The 22,241-nt window shown below is 39.7% G+C and overlaps 1 protein-coding gene across 3 annotated transcripts in view; it reads right to left on the reverse strand.

Moving 5' to 3' along the window:
• Window positions 1-22,065, reverse strand: part of PPIG (peptidylprolyl isomerase G) — a 28,713-nt gene extending 6,648 nt beyond the window's left edge. Inside the window, exons 1-10 of one of the 3 annotated variants that reach the window (XM_080398930.1) lie at window positions 21,891-22,065; window positions 19,380-19,409; window positions 16,890-16,954; window positions 13,597-13,676; window positions 13,410-13,484; window positions 11,159-11,266; window positions 10,621-10,665; window positions 8,616-8,703; window positions 7,398-7,427; window positions 7,167-7,306 (exon numbers count right to left, since the gene is read on the reverse strand). In XM_080398930.1, the coding sequence (XP_080255056.1) occupies window positions 7,167-7,306; window positions 7,398-7,427; window positions 8,616-8,703; window positions 10,621-10,665; window positions 11,159-11,266; window positions 13,410-13,484; window positions 13,597-13,657 (547 nt within the window). In that variant the 5' untranslated portion in view covers window positions 13,658-13,676; window positions 16,890-16,954; window positions 19,380-19,409; window positions 21,891-22,065. The remainder of the gene's footprint in view (window positions 1-7,166; window positions 7,307-7,397; window positions 7,428-8,615; window positions 8,704-10,620; window positions 10,666-11,158; window positions 11,267-13,409; window positions 13,485-13,596; window positions 13,677-16,889; window positions 16,955-19,379; window positions 19,410-21,890) is intronic. The other 2 variants (XM_080398931.1, XM_080398929.1) reach the window with 2 other exon arrangements.
• Between the last annotated feature and the right edge of the window lie 176 nt (window positions 22,066-22,241).

The raw sequence follows: 22,241 nt of genomic DNA on the forward strand, positions 1-22,241 counted from the left end.
GCTATTCAACTTCTAGTATGCAGGTATTTGGAAAATGAATTCTTTTAATTCTATACAAACAGATTAGAGAACTGAAGGCAAAAAAAAAAAAAAAAAGTGATACTTATGTAGAGAATTTGAGGCAGAAGAAACACTTTATGGAGAGTAGAGCTGGCAACTGCCCTTATGAAAACACAAGTGCCTATTTAATGGAACGGTGTACCAATTTTTGCAATTATCAGTATTAGATTCTCCAGCTGTTTAGCATGTATTACTGAGCTGACTGACTCTTGAGAGTTAGCAGTAGGTACCTCTAACTGCAATTATGTGAGCTCAATGTGCAAATTCTCACATTCAACACTAATATGATCTCATTTTTGCAAACCTGCAGGATAGACGGTAGCAGTTTTTCACGAATGATCAAAAGCAATAAAGCTTACATAAAACTCCTTGCTGAATTGGTCAAAGAAGAGAATAAAAATGAGTCTTGAGGATAATGAGTGTTGGTACAATACTTAGGGATGTGTTATTGGTAATAGCAAGCTAATACTTCCTACCAACTTAACTTTTCACAGTGGAAAACCACCCAACCTCATTTGGGCTAGAATGATAAAAATCAGTGAGAACGGAACCACAGTTGCCCCAAACACATTTCTGGTCACACTTTGGGCAGCTTCTTTATGACAGATGACGTGCTGTGGGAACTTCATATTGCCTCCTGGAAACTGGATGTAACCGGGAATGTTTTAGTAGCAAAATTAAGCGTGGATATATTATACCAACTGCAGAAACAGACAATCACGGGTTCCTAAAGGAGAAGAGAGTCAGCATTTCTCAGAAGAGCAACAGTTAAGTGCTCACTCATAGCATCATCATCTCTTAATATTAACTTTTGTTCTGCATATAGTTACTGAATGTAAAACAATGAAATCTTAAATCTAGGAAGTTGTCATATTTCACTCCCGCCAATCAGTCTTCTCATCCACCATGTCTTGCCCAGAACACCTTCAGGCTGCAGACCGTGATGCATTGGTGTTCTAGATCTATCAGCAGCCTTCAGGATTGTTCCAATGTTTTCATGACTATATCCATAATGAAAGCTAAGCTAGTATTGTTCTTTATCTCCAGCAAAGAATTAGGTGGTAGCATTAGATCATCTAGGTAAGCCAACACCTCTTTTGTAGCAATCCAGTATCCTGCTCTGACAGGTCTCCCATTCTGAATGCAGTGATACGTATACAGCAGTGAAAGATTTCCTCTTCACAATGACGCAGAACACTTGCTTCTGAAAGAACTGGCTGAGATAAAAGATCTGGGTAACAGCAGGCTAGCTGGGGTTTAATTCAGGTAACGGTGTATCAGACACAGGGTGCAAAAAAAATCTCAGCAGAAACAATCTTGGCTTCTGTTTTTGTAGTCATACTCTTTAGGAATACTCTTTTCTCTTTCTAACATTACCAAATCCCCACACTGGTATGGTGGATGAAATTTAATCCCATCGCACTAAACTGCATTAATTTTTCAGATTATCATCATAGACACAACTGATACCTGTACAACTTCTACAGTGACTTCCTTCATTATGTTTTATACGTGTTTATTCACAAGCTTCATTTGATACAGATTAATGAAAGTCTGACAACCAACTGAAACACAACCTCTGTACTTCATAGACTATTAGTCTGGTCATTTCTGGGTGCAGTATAAACTAGTAAATTGTCTTACCCATTTAGGACATTTAGGATTAAAACCACCTGGTTCACAGCAGATGTTTTTAGAGTTTCTCACTAAACACTTCCAAAAGACAGGGGTTACCTATTTTTTACTTCCCTTGTTCATCCAAACCAAGACACCTGGTTTCTTTTCTCAAACTTTCTCAAAACTCTGAAGTTTGAGCAAGCCCTTATTAAAGCACTATATTTAACAATAAGTCTCTGTAAAACTTTTTATGATTTAGATGGCCAAAACATATATACATTCACAACAAGTACACGTTTATGAATAAAAAACCTGAAGTTTCCAAACTAATTTCTATCAAAGGATCCCAGTGTTACATAGGCCTGGGGACACCCAAACAAAATGAGTAATCTCACCTGAACTCTAAATACCGTGAACACAAGTAGTACTGAAAAAGTTAAGTAATTTGTAAATCCTAAGACACTTTCAAACACTTCGGATCTATTCAACACTTTTGCTTTTGGCCCATTCAAAAAACCCCACTATATCGCACTATACTGTTTCCTACATTCCTTCAGTCAAAACAAGATGTCTCCAAGATCAGTTTCAGAAATGCCTAAATAACACATCAACACACAGTTATTTTCTGTATTTTCTCCCTCCTGCATCTGTTCTGTGTCAAAAACTGTTGACAGTTTTATCCGCATTCTTCTAACAAATTTGGGTATGTTATAGTAACTATTTTAAAATGAGTAATAGATAGAAATAGATGTGAGTTAGTGAGCAACTTCAACAAATATAATGTGATTCTTAACATGCAGCAAATAACTTCAATGGCAGATGTATTTGGAAAATCATGTGGCAGGTACAGAGTAAAACAGCAAGACAGGGGAAAATAATAGTTATTTAAAAAAAGCACACCAAAAAAACAACCAAAAAGCCCAGAACCCTTTACACAGCAAAGACTAAAAGATCTGGCAAGAGGTTTTATACATACTATCTGGTGACATCTAACCATCTCTGTTCAGCCGCAAAAGCTATTTTGAATACTGAACCAGCCTGGTGCTGGCCAATTACAGATCACAACAAATGAAACCAATCCTGCAGCATGAAGGTCAGCGAGAAAGAAACAGCCTTCTATTTACAGTCCAACTGTTCCAGCTCATTAACGTCTGAAATGGGTTTCAACTTATGACCACATCTGATATAGATACATCACTTCCTACTCCATTCACGATGACCCATAGTATTTGTCAGACTTCATGAATTACATGATCACACTGCATGGCACAGCCCAGCACTCTCTGCATCTTAGCCTGTTATGGACTGTTGCAAGTCTTACGTTAGCCCCGTGATACCAGACTCCTGGACTTGAAATGAAGAAATGACCTGGCAAGAAAGCAGTCAGGCTTAAGCTCAAAAATCAGAACACATGATCTCGTAAGTCACAGCTGTGACACTCAAATAGTTACCTTGTATTAAGTCCAATAACCTGCGTTGGACTACAGCAGTATCCAAAAAGGAGGTGCCTCTACTTCACAGCATTTAGACAGGTCTTTTCCCTAATAATTTTTTCCAGTGTTTAATCACCCTGCTGTTCAAATCTCTTTTTTTCTATTTTGCATACATCTTGCCTCAATTATTTGCCATGGGTTCCTATTATGCCTTTCACTGCTTGATTAAGGACCCACTGTTTCTTACAACAAAGATTATACCCAGTAACCAAGTCACTACCATGCTTGATCCTTGTTGATCAGATGACATTTTTACTGCGAGGAGTCCCGCAGCACAGTGCCTCTGCACAGAAGAGGTTTCTATAGACAAGCAGCCTACCACGTAACTGCAACAGCAGAGGAAGGGGGAAGAAAAAGAAGGGGGCAGGGAGAGGAGAAAAAAAAAAAGCCATCTCCAGTGTCATTTTGAACAGTTTCAGCTAAAGTCAAAACAGTTTATACCCAGTGGCCAGTTTAGTAGGGAAAAAAAACCCACAACCCAACCACATCTGGAACAGAGGTCTGAAACAACTATTCATAGTAATAAGCTTGCGGAAAGGGGGCCAACAGTGATGCGTAACAAGCTTGCAGAAGAAATGAGCACTCTAGGGTTTGAATGGGTAAGAAAAGAGGAAAGGGATAATACATGAATCGCAAGTCCAGGTACGACTTACCAGAATGACCATTTTCTAAGACTGCTCTTATTCCACAGATATTTCACGATTCCTAAATGTATAACTTTGTACTTTGTATCAGTGCTTGATAATTTGTACTGATTTTTTTTTTAAAAAAGGAAATGGTACTGATAGAATGACCTAATTACGGTATTGTTTTTGATCAATTACAAAGGCAGCCATAATCTGCCTTAATTGCAGCAAGCACACTTTTACAGGCAGTGATTCTACAGGGACAACTGTAACATCAATGAAGATCATGAATCAAGCCCAGCACTACTCTGTACAGAATCCCCTAGATTTCATAAGAAAGTTTCATCAGAGTCTTGTTAAAAACTGCCCAATGCACAAGCAGTTTAATTTTTTGTCTGTTTATTTTAATCCAAATGCCAGTGTCTTACATTCTTGAAAACATCCCAGATATACCTCTGATTAACCAAAATCATGAACTCTAACAATGCAGCAAGGCTTGTTTGATTAGACCCCCTTTTGCAAAACTTATTGTCAATTGGTATCAAACTCCCATTTGCCTTTAAGAAAATATTATGTTACTTGTTCCACAGTTTTTCCTGAGAATTGTATTATTTTAGCTAGTCCATAGTGACCTTTCTAACTACTGGCTTAATACTTACTTAGCCTTCTTCTCTTCTCCCCCCGCAGCTCTCATGATTTTCCCCGGAACTTTAAGATTTTCTAAAAATAATACCACTTGGCCAGATTCTTTTTTCATTTTCACTAAGTCCTCCAACTTTAAGGAATAAAAACAAAAAAAGGAAAAGACAACACATTCCACTTTTCTAGGTGATCACCCTCTCAGTTCCCAGGTGAAAGCTTTTTATCTAGGCCTCTGCAATATTATAATCGTGATCACTGTACCATTCAATTAACACAGGATCCAGTAAGTTAGCTCAGTCAAGTCATCATACACTCATCCCTAAATAAATCCAATCCTATATAAACAGAGAGATTTGCTTCCTTGACAAAGCACTTCATCTGAATACTCATCATGATACCCAAAAATCCAATTGCCTTTCCCCAACTTTAACCTAAGAGAAAAGCATTCATACCAAGCACTTAACTTCAACTGACATTCCTTCTGCTAGCTAGTGCAATCTTGGCTTCCCTGTTCAATGCAAAAAGTATCAGTTCTACTCTCATTCCATAAAGACTTGTCCAGTTCCTTCCTTTGTGTCGCTTAGCAGGCAAGCTCATAAACCAAATACTTTAAGCCTCCCTTGCTATCATAATGTACCCTCCCACAGAAATTCGCTATTATAACTTCCCTCACTGGCAACCACCTTGTTCCACACCATTCTTAACAGCAAATTCATAGAAGCAGTCTCCTCTGGTAACTGCCTTTTATTTCTCAGTAACAGTTCCCTTTTGCCTCTCACAGTAATGTGCTACTAAGTTCCACTGTTAGATGAGTCTCTGTCAATGATGTTCCATGACACTTCTCACCTCCCAGGAACTGCTCCTCCTGTCTAGATTCCCTGGCCTCTTCCATACATTGGCAGGTCCAAGGGGCTCTCCTGCTCCACTTGTCAGCTTTAGACTGTAGCTTGGCAAATTTACTTCTGCTGATGTGATGACAAACTGTTCCTCCTATCTCCACTGCCTCAGGTCAGCACAGCTCATCAGTGGTTCCATGCTGTGCATTTAGCAAACAGTTCCAGCCATACCACCATCTCTCACAGTAGTGGTGGATTTCCCTTTGTGGGTCCTACAGCCAGGCCTTCCCATTCAGTAGCAGGGTTCTCCACTTGCCAAGATCTCCACCATGCTCTGTCAGGCAGCACCTTCATCAAGCTGGTTCTGCATTAGTGCTCGTTAGGGCCCACATCTCCCTGCACTCAGCCCTGCCCTCTACCTGCCTGATCCTGGTGCCTAAGGCCTCTTGGTCTCCACACACTCCTGCTGCCCACCGTCATTGAGTAGTGTGCCTCAGTCAGCTGAGTGGGCCATCCCATCGCCCTGGCATCCATTTCCCTCAGTGGCACACCAAACCAGCTACAGGAAGCAGTCTCCAGGACCTCAGCAATATTGAGGCAAAGAGGTACAAGGACACAGACAAACGGGTAGGAACAGACAGATCTTTCAAGAAGCCTGTTCTCTTTTAGAAGTTAAAGGAAAAAAAAACATCAGAGTGAATAGAATAAATATGAAGTGACAAGTATTTTAAAGCCCTGCCTAACAGTTTTAAGTCATCAGACTGCTCAGTGCCAAAACTTTCACTTAGTCATTCAATTTGAAGTGTTTTAAACTCACTAGCTTCACCCATTCTGTATCTGTACTGTTCTATTTTAGTTTCTAGTCTAAAGCACTTGTGCATTTTCTAACGGATACCATGCTCCTGAGTACTGTCCAGAAAAACAAAATTATATCCTAACACACAGGGTGAGTTGTGAGATATTCTAAAGAAGTTCTAGAAACTTTGAGAAGTCAGGAGCCATAAGATAATTTACTTGGAATTCTGAGGTATTGAAGAGACCACTTCAGAGTCCAAAGTCATTCTGCTAGACATCACAGAACTGCAACAAAAAGGAGAGGAAAAACTAAGAAGCTCAAGTTTGGATGCCTGTATTTTCCTTAGGCCAAAGAAACAATTATTCTTGTCTTGTGCTTCAATATCCTTGGTGCAATCCTTCACAGTACTATGAATGAAAAAGCATAATGATCTCTATCATAGTTCCTAAAAAATACACATCCTGGGTTTCCTCTAATGAGATTCTCCAGAGTGACAGGCACATCTTAGATCTGATTCTGCTTCTCTTACAAAATAAGGCTCAACCTCCAATACCACGTTCAGCTTGAGCAGGGCATCCCTCCCAGAAAAAAAGGCAGGTTCTGTCATATTCCCATTTAAGAATATAGTCTATAGTAATGTAAAAAGGATGTCTGCTAAATGGCAACTCCGGGCTTTTCTACTCTGCCTGTTCTGAAGATTTACCTGAAAAACTTGAAATCAGTTCAACACCTGCAAAAAAAGCAGCAGTTATCAAATAAAGTCAGACTGCCATCAATCTTCTTAACATAGCAATCTACTCTCTATGAGACAAGTACTTGCCAGCTTTATACTAAAATTTAGCTAGTGTAAGGAAATCCAAGACAGAAGAAGCTTTGAAGAAAGCACGTATGATGTTTCTTTAATGTCTTCTGCATCAACACTTTTAAAGCTTTTTAAAAGACAAACTGTACTGCAGTGTTACTCACCTTCTCACCAACTGTCCCTTCATCCATCACAAATAAGTTTCTAATACTTCTATAAGCAACCAACAGGGAAGAAAATGAGCAAAAATTACCTCATAGTTTGTGTCTATGTAAATGTACCATTCAACTTTACCTTTGGATTTTGGAATTAACTCTCCACAACTCAGTATGCGTACTTCAGCATATGGTTTACTAGATGCATCTGTTTTCTGGTTTTCTATTTCTCTCACAACTTCCTGTCCTGAGATGACTTGTCCAAAAACGACGTGATGTCTGAAGAATTTAAACAGAAGTAAGAATTCTTAGTACTTAATTTTCTCAAGGCAATTTTTAAACAAACATAAGAAAATAAAGAGATATTTACCCATCTAAGTGAGGTGTAGGTTTAGTTGTTCTGTTGTTTCCATATTTTAGTTTAAAGAGAAAAACAAAGTCAATATTAGTGGCAGTCAGCATATGAAGCATGTCATATACGCATATGAAGATGAAAGTTAATTTTAGTGAACTAAAAAAAAATAACCTAAAATTGAACAAATCAAATATATATTATTCTAACCTTGTGTGTAGCTAAAGTATTTAATGTTTTATACATTAAACTACATATTCAATTAATTACTTTGATTATCACATTTTACTGAACAAAAAAGGGCATGTATTTTTTTAGACAGCATACTCATACAGGACATATTAAGTATTCTATTTATTAAATTATATAAGTACTACCTGGGACAGATAAAAAATTAAAGCAACTGTCTCAGAGCAGGAAAACTGCAAATAATCTTCTATACATTAGAAAATAATCAGAAATCAAAGAAAGAAAAACATATCTGGATGTACAGACCATCTGACACAGACGTAGAAATGACTTAATCTCAGCTTTCCCCTAAACTAGCATTACTATGGCTTACAGATGTCAACCATGGCAGAAGTGAAAAACCTGGGGTAATTACAGTAACAGTCAGAAATCCCAAAATAAGGGTCTAATGGTAAGTGACAACCACAACTCGCCATGTTAATTAAGGTCATGAAACATGGGTAAGAGTGATGTATTTCAAGAACGTTTTCTGGAGATAAATCAGATTTAAGAAGAGTCTACTGCAATGTATTTAAAGAATTTAAATTTTAACTCTGAATGAGACTGCATTGAGAAGTTAATCTATGGCAAAAAAAACCTCTACCCTCTACCACTTTTAAGAACCCCCAGAGCTGCTTTGCTTCCTTCCAGATAACATTTAATAGAAGAAAGTAGTAAGAGTTCTACAAGGAACTAAAGGTTTGCTTTTTATTGCCCAAGTTAGAACACAGCTACTGAAAACTAACAAAGGCTCTTTTGCACAGATGATAAGCACTAAATAAAAACGTGATAAAAATAGGCTCCCTAAACAACGCATTAGGAAAATGGCTACTTCCATGCAACTTTGTGAAAAACCATCAGCTTTGGGGTTGCACAGGAGCTAGCCTTCAATATTCAAATAAATAAATAAATATTTAAATAAATATTAATTCCAATATTTAAAAGGATGACTTTTACAACTTACAAATGGCAAACCACACACACATTTCAGGATAATACAATACTTACATAAAGAACTGTGAACCATTTGTATCTTTCCCTCGGTTGGCCATTGAAAGGAGAAATTCTTTGTTGTGCTTTACAGCAAAGCTTTCATCTAAAGAAAGTGTTTTCAGTTACTTTAATATACCACATATGCTTAGATAAATAGTATAATATTAAATAAATCTGCTAGTCACCTCAATAAAAAGTGGTGTTAAGAACAGATTCAAAATATGAGCTTATATATATTCCTTCCATTCTAAATAATGCAATTTAATGAGGAGAAATATGAATGAATGGTTTCTAGCCTGAGAAAAAACTAAAAAATCAAGTATTCTTGTTCAAGATATTTGTTTCCTACCAACATTAGCAGAGACCTCATAATTTTAAGTTGTTGCTCCTTCTGTTCTGCACATAGTGATCATTGTCTCTTTGGGTTTTTAGCTGTGCGTTAACTATTAAGAAACCCCCCATTTCCAGGCAGTTTTCTAATTATTCTTTAATACACATGGACATCCAGTTTGATAGCAATCCCAAACAAGTTCTCTTTGTCTGTCAGGCACACAGATGAACTTACCAAGCTGGCCATCAGCAAAGGAAGTTTAATTTGAATGAACCCTACTTCTGATGAGCAAAGCAATGTTAACAGTTCAAACTAAATCCCAATGAATCTGTGAAAAGTTCTCACTATTCTTCGTTTAACACATCTGTAAGATATTATCCTCCCTCTCTCCTCTCCCAAAACAGCATAGAGGTTGCTGGGGGATCCAAACTCTTCAGAGGAAGTTTGCTCAGTATTGTTTAGATACAGATGGCACAAGCAAGCATTAACCAAGAAGAAAAGTATGCCATCTGTAAGGCTATGGTTTCACATCACAATGTGAGACTGGCGGTGACAGTCCCACTCTCTATCCAGTCACCTGTATAATTGCTATCTGGCATAACATTAAGTCACCAATCTAATGCTATGGTGAGTTGGTTAAGTGATCCACAAAAGCAAAATCTCCCACAAATCCAGTTTCATACCACGGCTGAGCTGAACAGCCAACTTAAAACTGACAGAAGGTTTGGCTCCTTCTTTCAACTTCCCCAACCACACATTTCCTCAAACCCAGCTACTAATTTGACTTTGTTCTGATGCTTGCCAAATTATTGAATTGCATCCACTCAATATGGAAATAAATACTTTTTTGCTACAATAGTCTTTGGGCATTTTAGAAGCTGAATCAGCTGAATTTTCTGAAAACTGATCTGAATGAGAGTCAATGCAAGCTAAGACCTCCTCCCCCTTTTGACAGTTACAAACTGTTGATTCAACTCAAGTTCTTATATAAAATTGGAGTCTGGCCCTACTAAAATAGTGGATAATTCCTTTGATTGTTTGCTGCAAGCTCAGACGAGAACCTATGTTGAAAGAAAAGTGTCAGGGAGGAGCATAACCACTCCTGCTGGTCGCAGTGAGCTATCACATGGGTTTAGGTGTAATACAAAAACAAAACCACAGAGATGCTCCACTGTAGTGTGAGCAAACACAGGCTGAGAAACACATGGGAGTGCAGAACAGGTACTTCTGCAACACTGCCTGAACAAGGATGAGGACCATGAGAAAACTGATGCCCTCTATCATTAATTCCTCTGGGGTTCAGGAAAGCAGGGCTTTATGTGTTCTTTTAAATAAACATTTTACAAGGAAATCTGACTCCATCACGCCCTTCTCCTTTTCACTGGAAGACAATCCCTAACTTCTAGCTAGCTGCTCAAACCAAAAATGTACATTTAAAAACAGTTATAAAAATGTAAATCTGGTAAAATAGACAGATACAAAGAAGTTCAGTTTTAATTTTCATTCATTAAAAAGTTTCGTATCTTAGAAGTAAAATAAAATAATCTAAACCGGACAGTCACAGGCCTCTAAGACCATACAAAATCTTAACAAAAACAATGAAGTTCAGTTTACAGAACAAGGACTACAGAATGTAAAGGTGATTGCTTACAGTAACACCAAAATAGAGAAGACTGATAAAATTCTTACCTTCAAAAAAGCCACCATAAATGGATTCTCCTCCCCTGCCATTTCCTTGAGAGAGGAAGTGATATACAACTTAAAGTAGTGATTAAAAGTCACATTATGTGGAAGATGCTTTGTAATATGAAATACTGATCCAACTGCATCAAAGTCACTGACATTATTCCTCAAGACATGCAAAGATCAAAACACATCTTTGTAGTCCCAAAGCACACTTGGAAAACAAGAAAGTATCCTCCCATGTATTCTGCTATAGTTCACCTTTTTTCTGTATTTCCCCAGCAGCAGATATTTTTCCTTCATATTTAAACCTTTCAATACAAAGTACTTAGTACTTTAAGTACTGAAATAACAAAGAAAAAATGTGTGTGTATACACACACATTAAGTTTATTATATAAATTTTCACACAAAGGTTCTTACGCAGAAAAATGGGGAAAAAGCAGTTGAATCCCAGAATGATTAACATAAGTGACAATACACAGAACTCCTGCAATACACTATCACAAAAGCATTAAAGTTTTCTTCAAAGATCCACATCATACCTTCACTGAAGTCACCTCCTTGGATCATAAAATCTTTCACAACCCTGTGAAACAGACAACTTTTGTAATGCAATGGCTTTTGGGTGGATTTTCCTGTACCCTTTTCACCTAAGGAGGAGGAACAAAAAATAAAATTACTGTCTGTATTACTGTCTGTACCTGTAGAATCTCTGCTACAAAAAATAACTCTAAGTGCTTAATCAAAACCTTCTGCTCTGAAAATTGAGCTTGTGAGGCAGACACATACCTGTAACACCAACAGAAACTAGCATTTAAGAAAGCACAGCAGGAACTACCTTTTGTCTCTAGAGTTACACCAGAAAACTCCTTACTGACATTATTATACAACTCTGGTCTCATCCATGCAGATTTACTGAAATTAACCAGCCACAGCTTAGGTTTGAGTTAACTGTCATTGCTCAGAAATATGCAAGAAACACCCAGATCTTCAGTTACAACACCGCACAGTTAAGATACCATAAAAGCTCCTAATAAAAGCAAAGAGGCAGGGGGAAGGAGAAGGAATCTCATTCCCTCCCTCTCATGACTACAACTGCCATCTTTCTCCCTTATGCCAGCTCTGGTGCTGAAGACCGACAAGCAGACTCTGGTTCAGCTACCCACAAATAGCTAAGGTGTCTAAGTTAACAAGATCAATGGCTCATGGTAGGTGGCAGAGCCAACCTCAAGGTAGCAGTAAGGTAATCAGTAGGAGGATGCTGGAAGGAAAAGGATCTCTTCCCCTTAGTGCTGGTAAACCATTAGACTATATCTTCCTATAACCTTATTCTCAGCTATTAAACTGACAAAAGCTTTTGTCAAGGGCAGTTGTCTCTGAACTTCTCTGCAACAGACTGGTGCCTCTGTATGGATCTGACTACCTAGAAAAAACACTTTTGATAGGAACTTCGATAAACGTGAAGTTGTATCTATTCCACTATGACATATGCCTAACATAGGTACGCTAGGAAAATATAAGGCTGTCGATCCTTGTTTTAAGAAGAGAGCACATACTTTTCAAAATTGCCTGAAAAGGAGTAAAGAAAACAAGATCAAAATTTGAATTGATTTGCTGATGAGCGATATCATAAATACTCTGCCCATATATTTTCCTCACTATTCTTAAATATGCTAAAGCAGCAAAGTAGTTCAGCATCTGAATTTGATCTTCAATGTCAGCAACTAAGTATGAACTTAGTAGTACTTGTTCCTGACCTGAAATGCTGTTGAAAGACTTCAAGTCAAAAATTTAAAGCGGTAGCTGGGAATAACACTATAAATCTGATTTTCAGGCAGTTGACAGCAGATCAAGAATGGCACGGTCACATGATAACATGCTCACATTCATTAAGAAGAATCACTTTAAGGTTCAAATTTGTTAACACATTTTGATAATCTGATTTTGTGTCAGATCAGATAATACCTACATTCCTAGAGGCATCGTGAATGGTGCACCAAGTGTTCTAGACAATTTGACATACATGTAATTATGCACCCACACCTGATTCAGATCATATTAGTGCTGCTGAGGGATTCAGTATTAACAGCCACAGAGCCCTGACCTGAAAAACAACAGAGCTGGAAGGAAAGGAAGCAGAAAATGCTGAAGACAGGAACCATGTACGCTATCTATGTAATCACAAAATTATTCTTGTGATAATAAACTTAAGTTTTGCTAAACTGCCAGCATTTTCAACAAAAGTATGCAGTCCACAGGATAATAATTCTGTTTGGAAATGCTTTCAGAACAGAGTTTTTGCAGTATTTTGTTCAAGAAATCATCCGAATTTCAATATCAGTGGAAATCACCAGTCGCCATCAACAAAGAAAAATAAAAATTAAGAAAAAATCCAAACAACTAATGAAACCAGCAATACCTTTCAAATACCTCAAAGTAGCATAAGACCAAAAAGTAAGTCTGCATGGTTGACCTCTTATTGGCTACCTTTCAAGACTGGATGATGTTATATAATGTGAACAGTAATATCTATGCTAGTAACAGAAAATCAGCTTACTGTGTCCATATTTAAAGTTGATTAGTATACACTCCCTGCAAGATACTAAGCCAAAGCTATAACTGCTTTGATCCTACATCAGATGCACATGAGAAACCAGCTAAATCTCTAGAGATACCAAGAAACAATGTTTCACGTACTTATTTTTATATGTAAGAAAATGTCAGGAAAAAAATAACACAAAACATCACACTAGCTAACATGGTATTACATTTAAAATTATAAAATCTACAAACCTGTGCAAAGGCAGCGAAAATTCTCACATGTCTTTGGACACACATCTGAAAAGAGTTCAAAGACCACTCTTCCAGCTAAGGAAAAAAAAAAAAAAAAAAGAAGTCACATTTATTATGAAGTTAACTGGTATGTGCATTATTCTTCTTAGAATATCATGTTACTGAATGGCTATTTTAATTTTCTTACCAGGTACATTGTTGATGGCTATGTCAAAAAAGCAACGAGGTCTCTGGACCTTTACTCCCATGGCTTCAAAAGTTTAAATACTGTAAGTAATAAAAATAAAATTTAGTTTTTCTTTCTGTGTCATAACACTACATGTAAGTCAGTGTAAAAGATTTTACAAAGACAACAAATGCTGCAGAAAAACAAACCTTCAAAAAAAAGAGTGCAAACAAAAAGTTTTAAAGGTTCAGAGAATGCAAAGTATTTTAGGTCATTTTCAGGTTTTGTAGACCCAAATTCATGTTTGCTGCAATAGTATCACATGTAAACTTCAGTGCCATACTTCAGATGAGGAAATACAAAAAAGAAAAGATAAAGTATAGGGATAATAAAGCTTGAAGTCTTCCTGCTATCCAGATAGTATGTACATAATCACCTAAGTTGTCTGTTCCTAGGTAAAATAAACATCAGAGATTAAAAAAAAAAGAAAAAACCCCTACATTTCAGTTTTGAGAGCAAACAACTTGAGTGCTCTCAAAAAACTTCGCCGCTACCTCTCAACTGCTTAAAAGAGACTAATTTGTAATCTGTTAGGCACAGCATTAGTGACTGAGAAGGCCACCATCTCCACATGCCAACCCACCCTTCTGGTCAGGGTCACCAGATTCAGATCAGGCTCCGCCCCTCAGGAACACATCAGCTGCTGCAGTCCACAACCCAGTGTAGCTCATCTCAGTTACTATTACCTGGGCCATGAACTACAACTGCTCGAGGGAGAACACAGCACAGAAAGGTGAACCGCCCAGGATGGTGAACTTCAGCTGCTGTAGAAGAGTAATAATTGCCCAAGTCAAGCAGGCATACTTTCAGAAATACCAGAACTTTTGCCACAAAGAGAACAGTCAAAGAGTGGCAAATAACTTACGATGGCTACAACTTGGCATGTCACCAACGCATTGTCACCTTAAGAATTAAGCATTCAACTTCTTAGGAATGTATTTCCTGAATTCCTGTCACTGCAGTTATCAGGAGCTGCTCTAATTCAGATCCAAAGCATTCTACGTGAAAAAAAATACAAATATGTAGCTCTTCCACAATTACTGCTAAGTGAAATTATTTGGGCTTTTTATTGCTTCTTTTCCTTCTACATCATTGCTTATCTCTTTTGAGTCACCATCCCTGGAGGTGTTTAAAAAGACATGTAGACATGGTGCTTAGGGACATAGTTTAGTGGTGGACTTGGTGTGTTAGGTTTACAGTTTGACTCAATGATCTTAAGGGTCTTTTCCAACTTAAATGATTCCATGATTCTTTATCAAGAATTTTAATGCAACTTTCCCGTTGAGTACATAAATCCCTTTATTTCTGTGTAACAAACCATGTCTTAATCCATTTGCACCACCAGTCTTTCAACATTATGTACAACCATGATATTCTTTTCCTTTCCTGAAGTCCCATCATCTCTGAATTACTTGAGAGGGGAAAGCAACAATGACGGTAAAAGGATCTGTAGAACTGGAGTACCTTTTCCAGAACTTGGAACGTAATCCATAAATTTTCAGTTCTAATTATTTTTAATTGCCAGAAAAAACTATTCAAATGTAACTGACATACTGCATACATCCCTCCTAAAGATTCACTCATAGCTGTGCCACAGAACAGCCTCGAAAAATTCAATTGTCACCATCTGTCACACTGAGCTCATGAACAAGAGGCTGTAAGAAATCAAAAGACAACAGTGTGATCACGTTAGTCTATATTCTCTCTACTTGTGCTCAGTGTCACTCCTAGCATTTCGCCAAGATTACACAGTGAAAATCCAAAGAACAATGTAGAAATGATTTAAATTAAACACCACTCAGTAGTTTATCACTTGCGATTTTTACCATGAGAAGACTTTGCAAACATGCAGAATCTCACTAGATACTTAGTTTTGTAATGAATACATTAATTCACACAAGCCAGAGACTCATGAAAAGCAGCAGGCTTGCCTCAGTCTGCTTGCTCCTCTCCCCAAATTACTATTTCCTCTTCTATCAGTGCAACAAATTTTGTAGCCAGGCAGAAAAACAAATAGAGAAAAACAACTGTAGCTCAGAACTTTGATGTTGTCAGGTTAGCAGAAGGCTGACCAGCTCATCCTGCTGTTGCACAAACTCTGGGGCAGCGCGAGGAAGTGGCAGTGTGGGCAAGCCAAGGGAGATGAGACAGGTGGGAGGGGAGACTGCCTTCAGAACTGACACCAGCTCAGAGGACAGCCATCAACTCACACTGTCAGCAGCAGAATATACAGCTGTGTGGAGGGGCAGGGGAATATTTTCTTTTAGGAAACCTCTCAGAATAAATGCTACTAAATATTGCTCAGTGACAGAACTGACAGTTTTAACTGAACTCAGACATCTAAGAATCAGCAGTACCACAACTGATCCATCAATTGTACCCAAGCTTTACACATTTAGCTGTAGTGCTTGAGTGAGTAGGGATTTAACTCCTGCCTTACAGGCAATTTGCTTGAGAAACGTAGAGATGTGTCTTTAGCATTTATAAATAGTATTTTAGCCCCCCAAAAATGCAAGCTACCTTAACATTTGACACAATTTTTATTTCACTGATAATGACTAAAGCTAGTCTTTAAAATAAACGTCAATGTACCCACATATGTCAATTTTTAACTCTTTTGTAAAGAACGGGGTAGGAGAGAGAAGGAACAAATAAGAATTCTACCTGAATCCCTATTTGCACTAATTTTGAACAGTAGAACACAGGAAGTTTAGTCTGTGTTCTAAATGTTACTTTCCCTAAATTCTCCCATAATATCCCCTAAATACTGGCTGCACTTGGTTCTATACGACAGTTATGTCAACCGGTCAGTATGAACACCCTGACTGGACAAACACCAGCCAACTAAATATACCTAACTCTTGAGCTGATGTCGCCTAGTAAACCAGGCTAAAATACCAGTGACATTTGTCCTACCTACCTACATGTCAAGTGTTTCCTCTCCAATATACTTAAGTATCCTCAGCACAGTTATTAGACCTTCTCCTGAAGCATTACAGAGAAAAATACTGAGCTACAAATGATCCATAAACAATCGACTTCTATTCATGTATTTAGTATTTAACACCAAACAGTCTTGTACACACTGATCATTTAAAGCTTGCCTGTATTAAATGCAAGTACATGGGATACGAATGTTAAACACAGAACCAACAAAGAAAAACAATTTGAAAATAGCAAGAAGTCAGGAAAATAACAAAATTATAAGTGAAGGAAATGTTAAAGTCAATGCAAAAGATGCTCACTATACATACACAAAAAAATACGCTATGCAGATGGGCAATCTTGAGAAGTCGGCTCACTTCTTCCTTCCAAAACTCTGTAAGAAAGGAAATGTAACAACCCAAGTACCATCCTGAAATGTTCAAGCCATTAATTATTCTCAGTAACCTCCTGTTTGAGAAGCCTCTTGCTGTCTAAGTAGAAATGATGTCCAAAAAAAACCCCACAAAAAAACCCACAACCACCACCACTGAAGTGGTGACTTCAGTATATCTAAAGAGGCCTGTCTGTTATATTCTAAAAGTAGACTTTCAGTTCAGCTTAGAGCATATTTGCATTTATTGACAAATACACCAGAAATATTTAGCCTTGTCAGAACAGCTGCATCCATAACCAATGCATCACCAGCTGTGTCCATCAAGGTTCACATCCCTTCACACCTCCATCAGCCTCATTATTCTCTACAAGTATTTGCTGGATAAAACCGGCCAATTCATGGCCAGGCTGCAGACAAGCTGTTCTCCTTCAAATCATCTGAGTCAATGGAAAAAGATAACCATCCCAAACCATTCACAAGCATCTCTCTGCCAGAGATTATTCCTCATATGTGTTGATACGCTTACAAATACACCTTGAGGATTTTTTTTTCAAAATCACCTGTGCTAGCAAGAATCCGGAAATAATACCATTTAATATAAATTAGCTCCTTTTGACTGAAATGGGCTAGAAAGCACTCACAGATGCACACCAACTGAAGCATCAATGTGTTGTGCATTTCACGAGAGCTGATGGCAAGCAGCAATACAGTAGTATTTCCTAGTTTTATGAGGGAAATAAAACCCACACCACCTTTATCTGTCAGTATGCTGAAGAGCTCACAGGACTACCTATTTGTTTCTGTCCCTGCATGGGACAGAACAGATTTGGAGCAAAGATGTATTCAGTAGGAAGGAACAGAAACCAAAACCATATTTGTCCTATTCCTTCACTTCTTTCTCTGTCATCGTCGGCTCTCCCCTGTTTTTAAATGCTCTTTGACCTTGCCTTTGTATTTGTTTCCTTGCATCATTTTACAATTATCTTCTGCACTGGTCTTCATTCAATGTCCAAATGAAGTGTACAATAAAGTGCATAAATTCACATTCTTAGTATTTTGTTTCAGATCATCTACAAATGCAGGAAGACAAAACTACATTGATTTACGTTGCAAAAGATAGCCATCTGGAATCTTCAGAAATTATAAGCAAAACTTTTAAGCAAAACTTTGAACCCAGAACATGCAAATTCACCAAGTGAATACTGAACATGTATCACATCCACTAAAGCTGTGGCTGCAGTCACTTGAAGCCAATACAAATATGGACTGATACCAGAATGGAGGGCTCGTACATCCACCTGTTTGGCTTTCATAGAACTGGCCACCTAGTTGCATAAAAGCTACCCTTTCCTCCCCACTCCAGGAAAAGATTTGGCAGCTGCACATATCAGCTTAAAGTGACAGTGGAGCCATAAACTAAAAATGTTGTAAATTCATTCCAGTATGGATTAAACCAGAAATTAATTCATGATTGTGAAATGGGAGACATGAAATTTTGTTCCTAGTTCCACTCCTCTGTGCCAGAGCTTCCAGCTGAGTTACGATGATACTGAAGGTATGAACAACAAAAATCCAACCAGCCCAACCCTCAATCTCTACAATTTTCTCATTTTCCCAAAACACCACCATCTTTTCCTGTTTCACCATAAAAAAACCCCTATCAATTAGCAGCAACGATAACTAAGGAAGGGTTGGGTTTCTTTTCTTTTTCATTTTACTAATCAGCAGCACAAGATTTTTGTTGCCAGCAGATTCAGAAAGAAGGTACTACACTTGAACACACTTCAGGTTTAACATGCTGTCTTTGCTATCATGTGGACTTAAGACATCTGTAAGAAAAGAATATATTTGTGTTCTACACAGGTCCATGAAATTTATGCAGAAAGATTTTTTACTCATCATCAGAGATCGTGTATTAGAGGTTTTCAACCTAACTGCCTCTTCTAATGCTATTTAGAGGGAAAAAGCCAACCTTTCAACATTTTTACAGGTAAAAAGTGATTGACACCACTTTCCATCAGGTCTCCTCCTCTAGATTAATGCTACAAGGGTTTTTTGGACTATTGATACAGGATTTCTTTTTCTTCCCCTAAAAATTAAATAAAGATACTTGGCAGTATCAACCACTGTCTTCCATGAACATGAGGCAAAAGCCTGCTATGTTCTTAAGGAGATTTAAGAAAACACTATCTTCACATAGGTCTTGACTAAATATGCAGTACAAGCTCCTAACACTACTACACTGCATAGTGCATTTACATCACTTTCAGTATGATTTTTTACAATTATTAACATGAATTTAGTCTTCTTGTACTCAAGTATAAGGAACGCACACTCAGTTAAAACATCTGAGCCAGGAGAATGTAACATTCAGCTGAGATGGTAGCAACATCCTCTTAAGCTATTTAAACAGAAATACACATACCTACTAGATCATGCCCTTTGTTTTATGCTCCTAGGAGACAAAAAAGATGTTAAAGTATCTAACCACACTCTTGTCAATATAAAGTTAAAAGCTTTGTTATCAAGAGTTAACCATGATTTTCTATCATCTACTTTAAGCAGAAGGTACTCTTCCCGCCCCCCCCCACCCCCCCACCCCCACCCCCGTTAACATTTGTGAAAAGATACAAGTGTTTTCTTCCAGGTCTGCGCACAAAAGAAACATGTCCATTTCTATTCCACTATTCATAACCAGAAAGTGGATTAGCATAGGTCTGAAACCGTGAACTTACATTTTATACTTTACAAAACACTAAAGACAGGCAAGTTTTAGCATTATATGAAAGGGAAAAAAGCTTTTAAAGGGTCTAGTGTGATCTCCAAGCCATTTACCCATTAGGACTCCCAAACTAAATTTCAGAAGTGGAATACCTTCCTACCCCTGCTACTGAAGATGAGAATAAGGCAACACCATTCAACAGCAGGAGACAATTCTTAACTCTGACCCATATTTGCCAACCATAACGAAAAAAAAAGGTTGTTCTATCATATTTTATTCTCATGTTCTCCTCCCTGCTCTGCTATTTTAGCTCTAGATCCTTTCCCTGCCTCATTCCAGCCTCTTACCTAAACCTCACTCCATTAGAAGCTGGCCAGATTTGCTCCCTGGCATTCAGTGACTCTGCTTCCAAACGGAAGATGGCTCCTAAATGCACATGGCATAGAGGAGTGAACTGGTAGTGGAGACATCATGCTGCAGTAAAATCCTCCATTCCAAGTGCATATTCTTCACTCCAAATTCCCTAATAATCTACAGATTTTCTGAGATCCTAAGGGAAAAACTAAATCTTTTGGTAACAGCTTGGTGACTACTTAGCTAACTTAAAATGCTTCTTTTTCAAAGGAGAGAACTGGAAAAATGAGAAGTCTTAGTAAGAAATATAGTCCCAAAGGGTGCTCTCAGAGAATTATTGATGTTGGTATCCTTTATATGCTCCCCTTCAGATCTTCTTCACATACAGGAAACTACATTTTTTCCAAAATCTTTATAAATAATTTTAAAAACTGATAAATCCAGCGCTGCGTATTTAGATAAATTAATGCTTCATAAATCATGTCTTAACTTCCATATTTTTACCATGGTAGCACCTAAACATTTGAGTCGTGCTAGACCGCCATGCATTAATGAATGGGAATAGTGAAACAAAACAGGAGGAAAAGCAAGAAGAAAAAAAGAAAAAAATCTGCAAAACCAAAACTAAAAACATTTATCCCTATCCAAAGAACAGCCTCTTCTGCAGGCAATATAGAACAAAAATGTGAAAACCAAAATATTGTCTCAGAAGAAAAGATACATTTTAGAAAATAGCCTTTACGCAAAAGAAATGGTCTCATGTTCCTCTTAAAAACAGGTCTCAGATGATTACTATAACTAGTCAAACGTCAAGCAACTACTAGCAAAAGCGATGACTTCATCAGCATTATGGAAAAATAATTCTTCTACTTGTAACTGAATCATAAGGCAATGTTTAACACTACAATACATTATTTTGCCCACAGTTTCAATCAACTATTTTTCTCCGAAGCCTCTCTCCTTCAAAGCCTCCTTAATGACTGAAGTACAATCACATATACACAGTACTTATAGTTTGGTCGTGACTGCAAATAAAATGAGCCTGAAACTCACTACTCATAAAAATCTCTGAAGTGCCTTAGGAAAACCTTAAGAGAGGCAAGGACCCTCCTGCCAGCCATGGTAGCTCCTGCAGGCTGCACTTCCCTAGGAGAGGCCTGCAGAGAAGAGAACATGTGGCACGCAGACAGCTCGGGTACTTGGCCCTCTCGGGGCGGAGGACGGACTCATTCAAACTCCGGAGCAAGCAGGGAGCAGCACCGGAGGCTAGCCAGGGCGCTCGCAGCGGGCAGGCAGACCCGCGGCGCGTCGGGCCCGCCGCTCGCCGGCTGCGGAGAAGCGACTCCCGGCCTGGCGGACCCCACCACCAGGCCCCGGCCGCCGCTTCACCCCCCCCCCCCCCCCCCCGCTCCCACCTGCCCTCGGGCCCCGCTCGCAGCATCTCACACAACCCCTCTCCTCGCAGGGGCCACCCTCACCTGGATTGCCGCGGGTGCCCCCCCAGGGAAGCGCTGGACGCCCCGGCCGCGGCCCGCCAGCCTCGCACACGGGCCGCCGGGCCTTGCGAGGGGGCGTGTGTGCGCGGGGAGCCGGCGCGGGCGACCGCCGCTGCCCCACACCCGCCCCACAGCGGCGGCTAGGCCAGGCCGGGCCGGGCCGGGGTTAGTCCCCGCGGGCGGCCGGGGAGGGGACAGGGTTCCCACCCCCGTCCGCGACCCAGGCTCAGGCCCCGTGGCGCTGCGACCTCCATTCTCCCCCCGGTCCCGGCGCCCACGCCGCAGCCTGGGCCGCGGCCCTCGCCCGGCCGCATGTCGACCTCGCCGGACCGCGGCGGCGCCCGGCTGCGGCACCGGCACTCACCCCGCTCGCGGCCCGCGTCGCCCCGCGCTCCTCAGCGCCTCGCCGCCATGTTAGAGCTGGTGCGGCACAGACTGCGTCAGTGGAAGGAAAGGGCGGGAGGGGGCGACCCCGGGGGCGGTGCGGCGGCGGAGCGGAGAGGGAGGACGCGGAGACTGGAGAAGCGGCACCCCGGCCCGCGAAGGGCGGGGGGGGGGGGGGGGGGGGGGGGGTTCGCCGGCCGCAGTAGAACCTTGCCTGGCGGTGGGGTAAGGCGGCGGGGGCCGCTCAGAAGGCGCCGAAGCGGCTGGGGGAGGGGGGCACCCGCCTCCTCGAGCTCGTCAGAGGCGCTCCGCCCCCTCCCGCCCGGCCTGC

Source organism: Falco punctatus (assembly GCF_963210335.1).
Source record: "Falco punctatus genome assembly, chromosome: 8".
In the NCBI taxonomy this organism is placed as follows: domain Eukaryota; kingdom Metazoa; phylum Chordata; class Aves; order Falconiformes; family Falconidae; genus Falco; species Falco punctatus.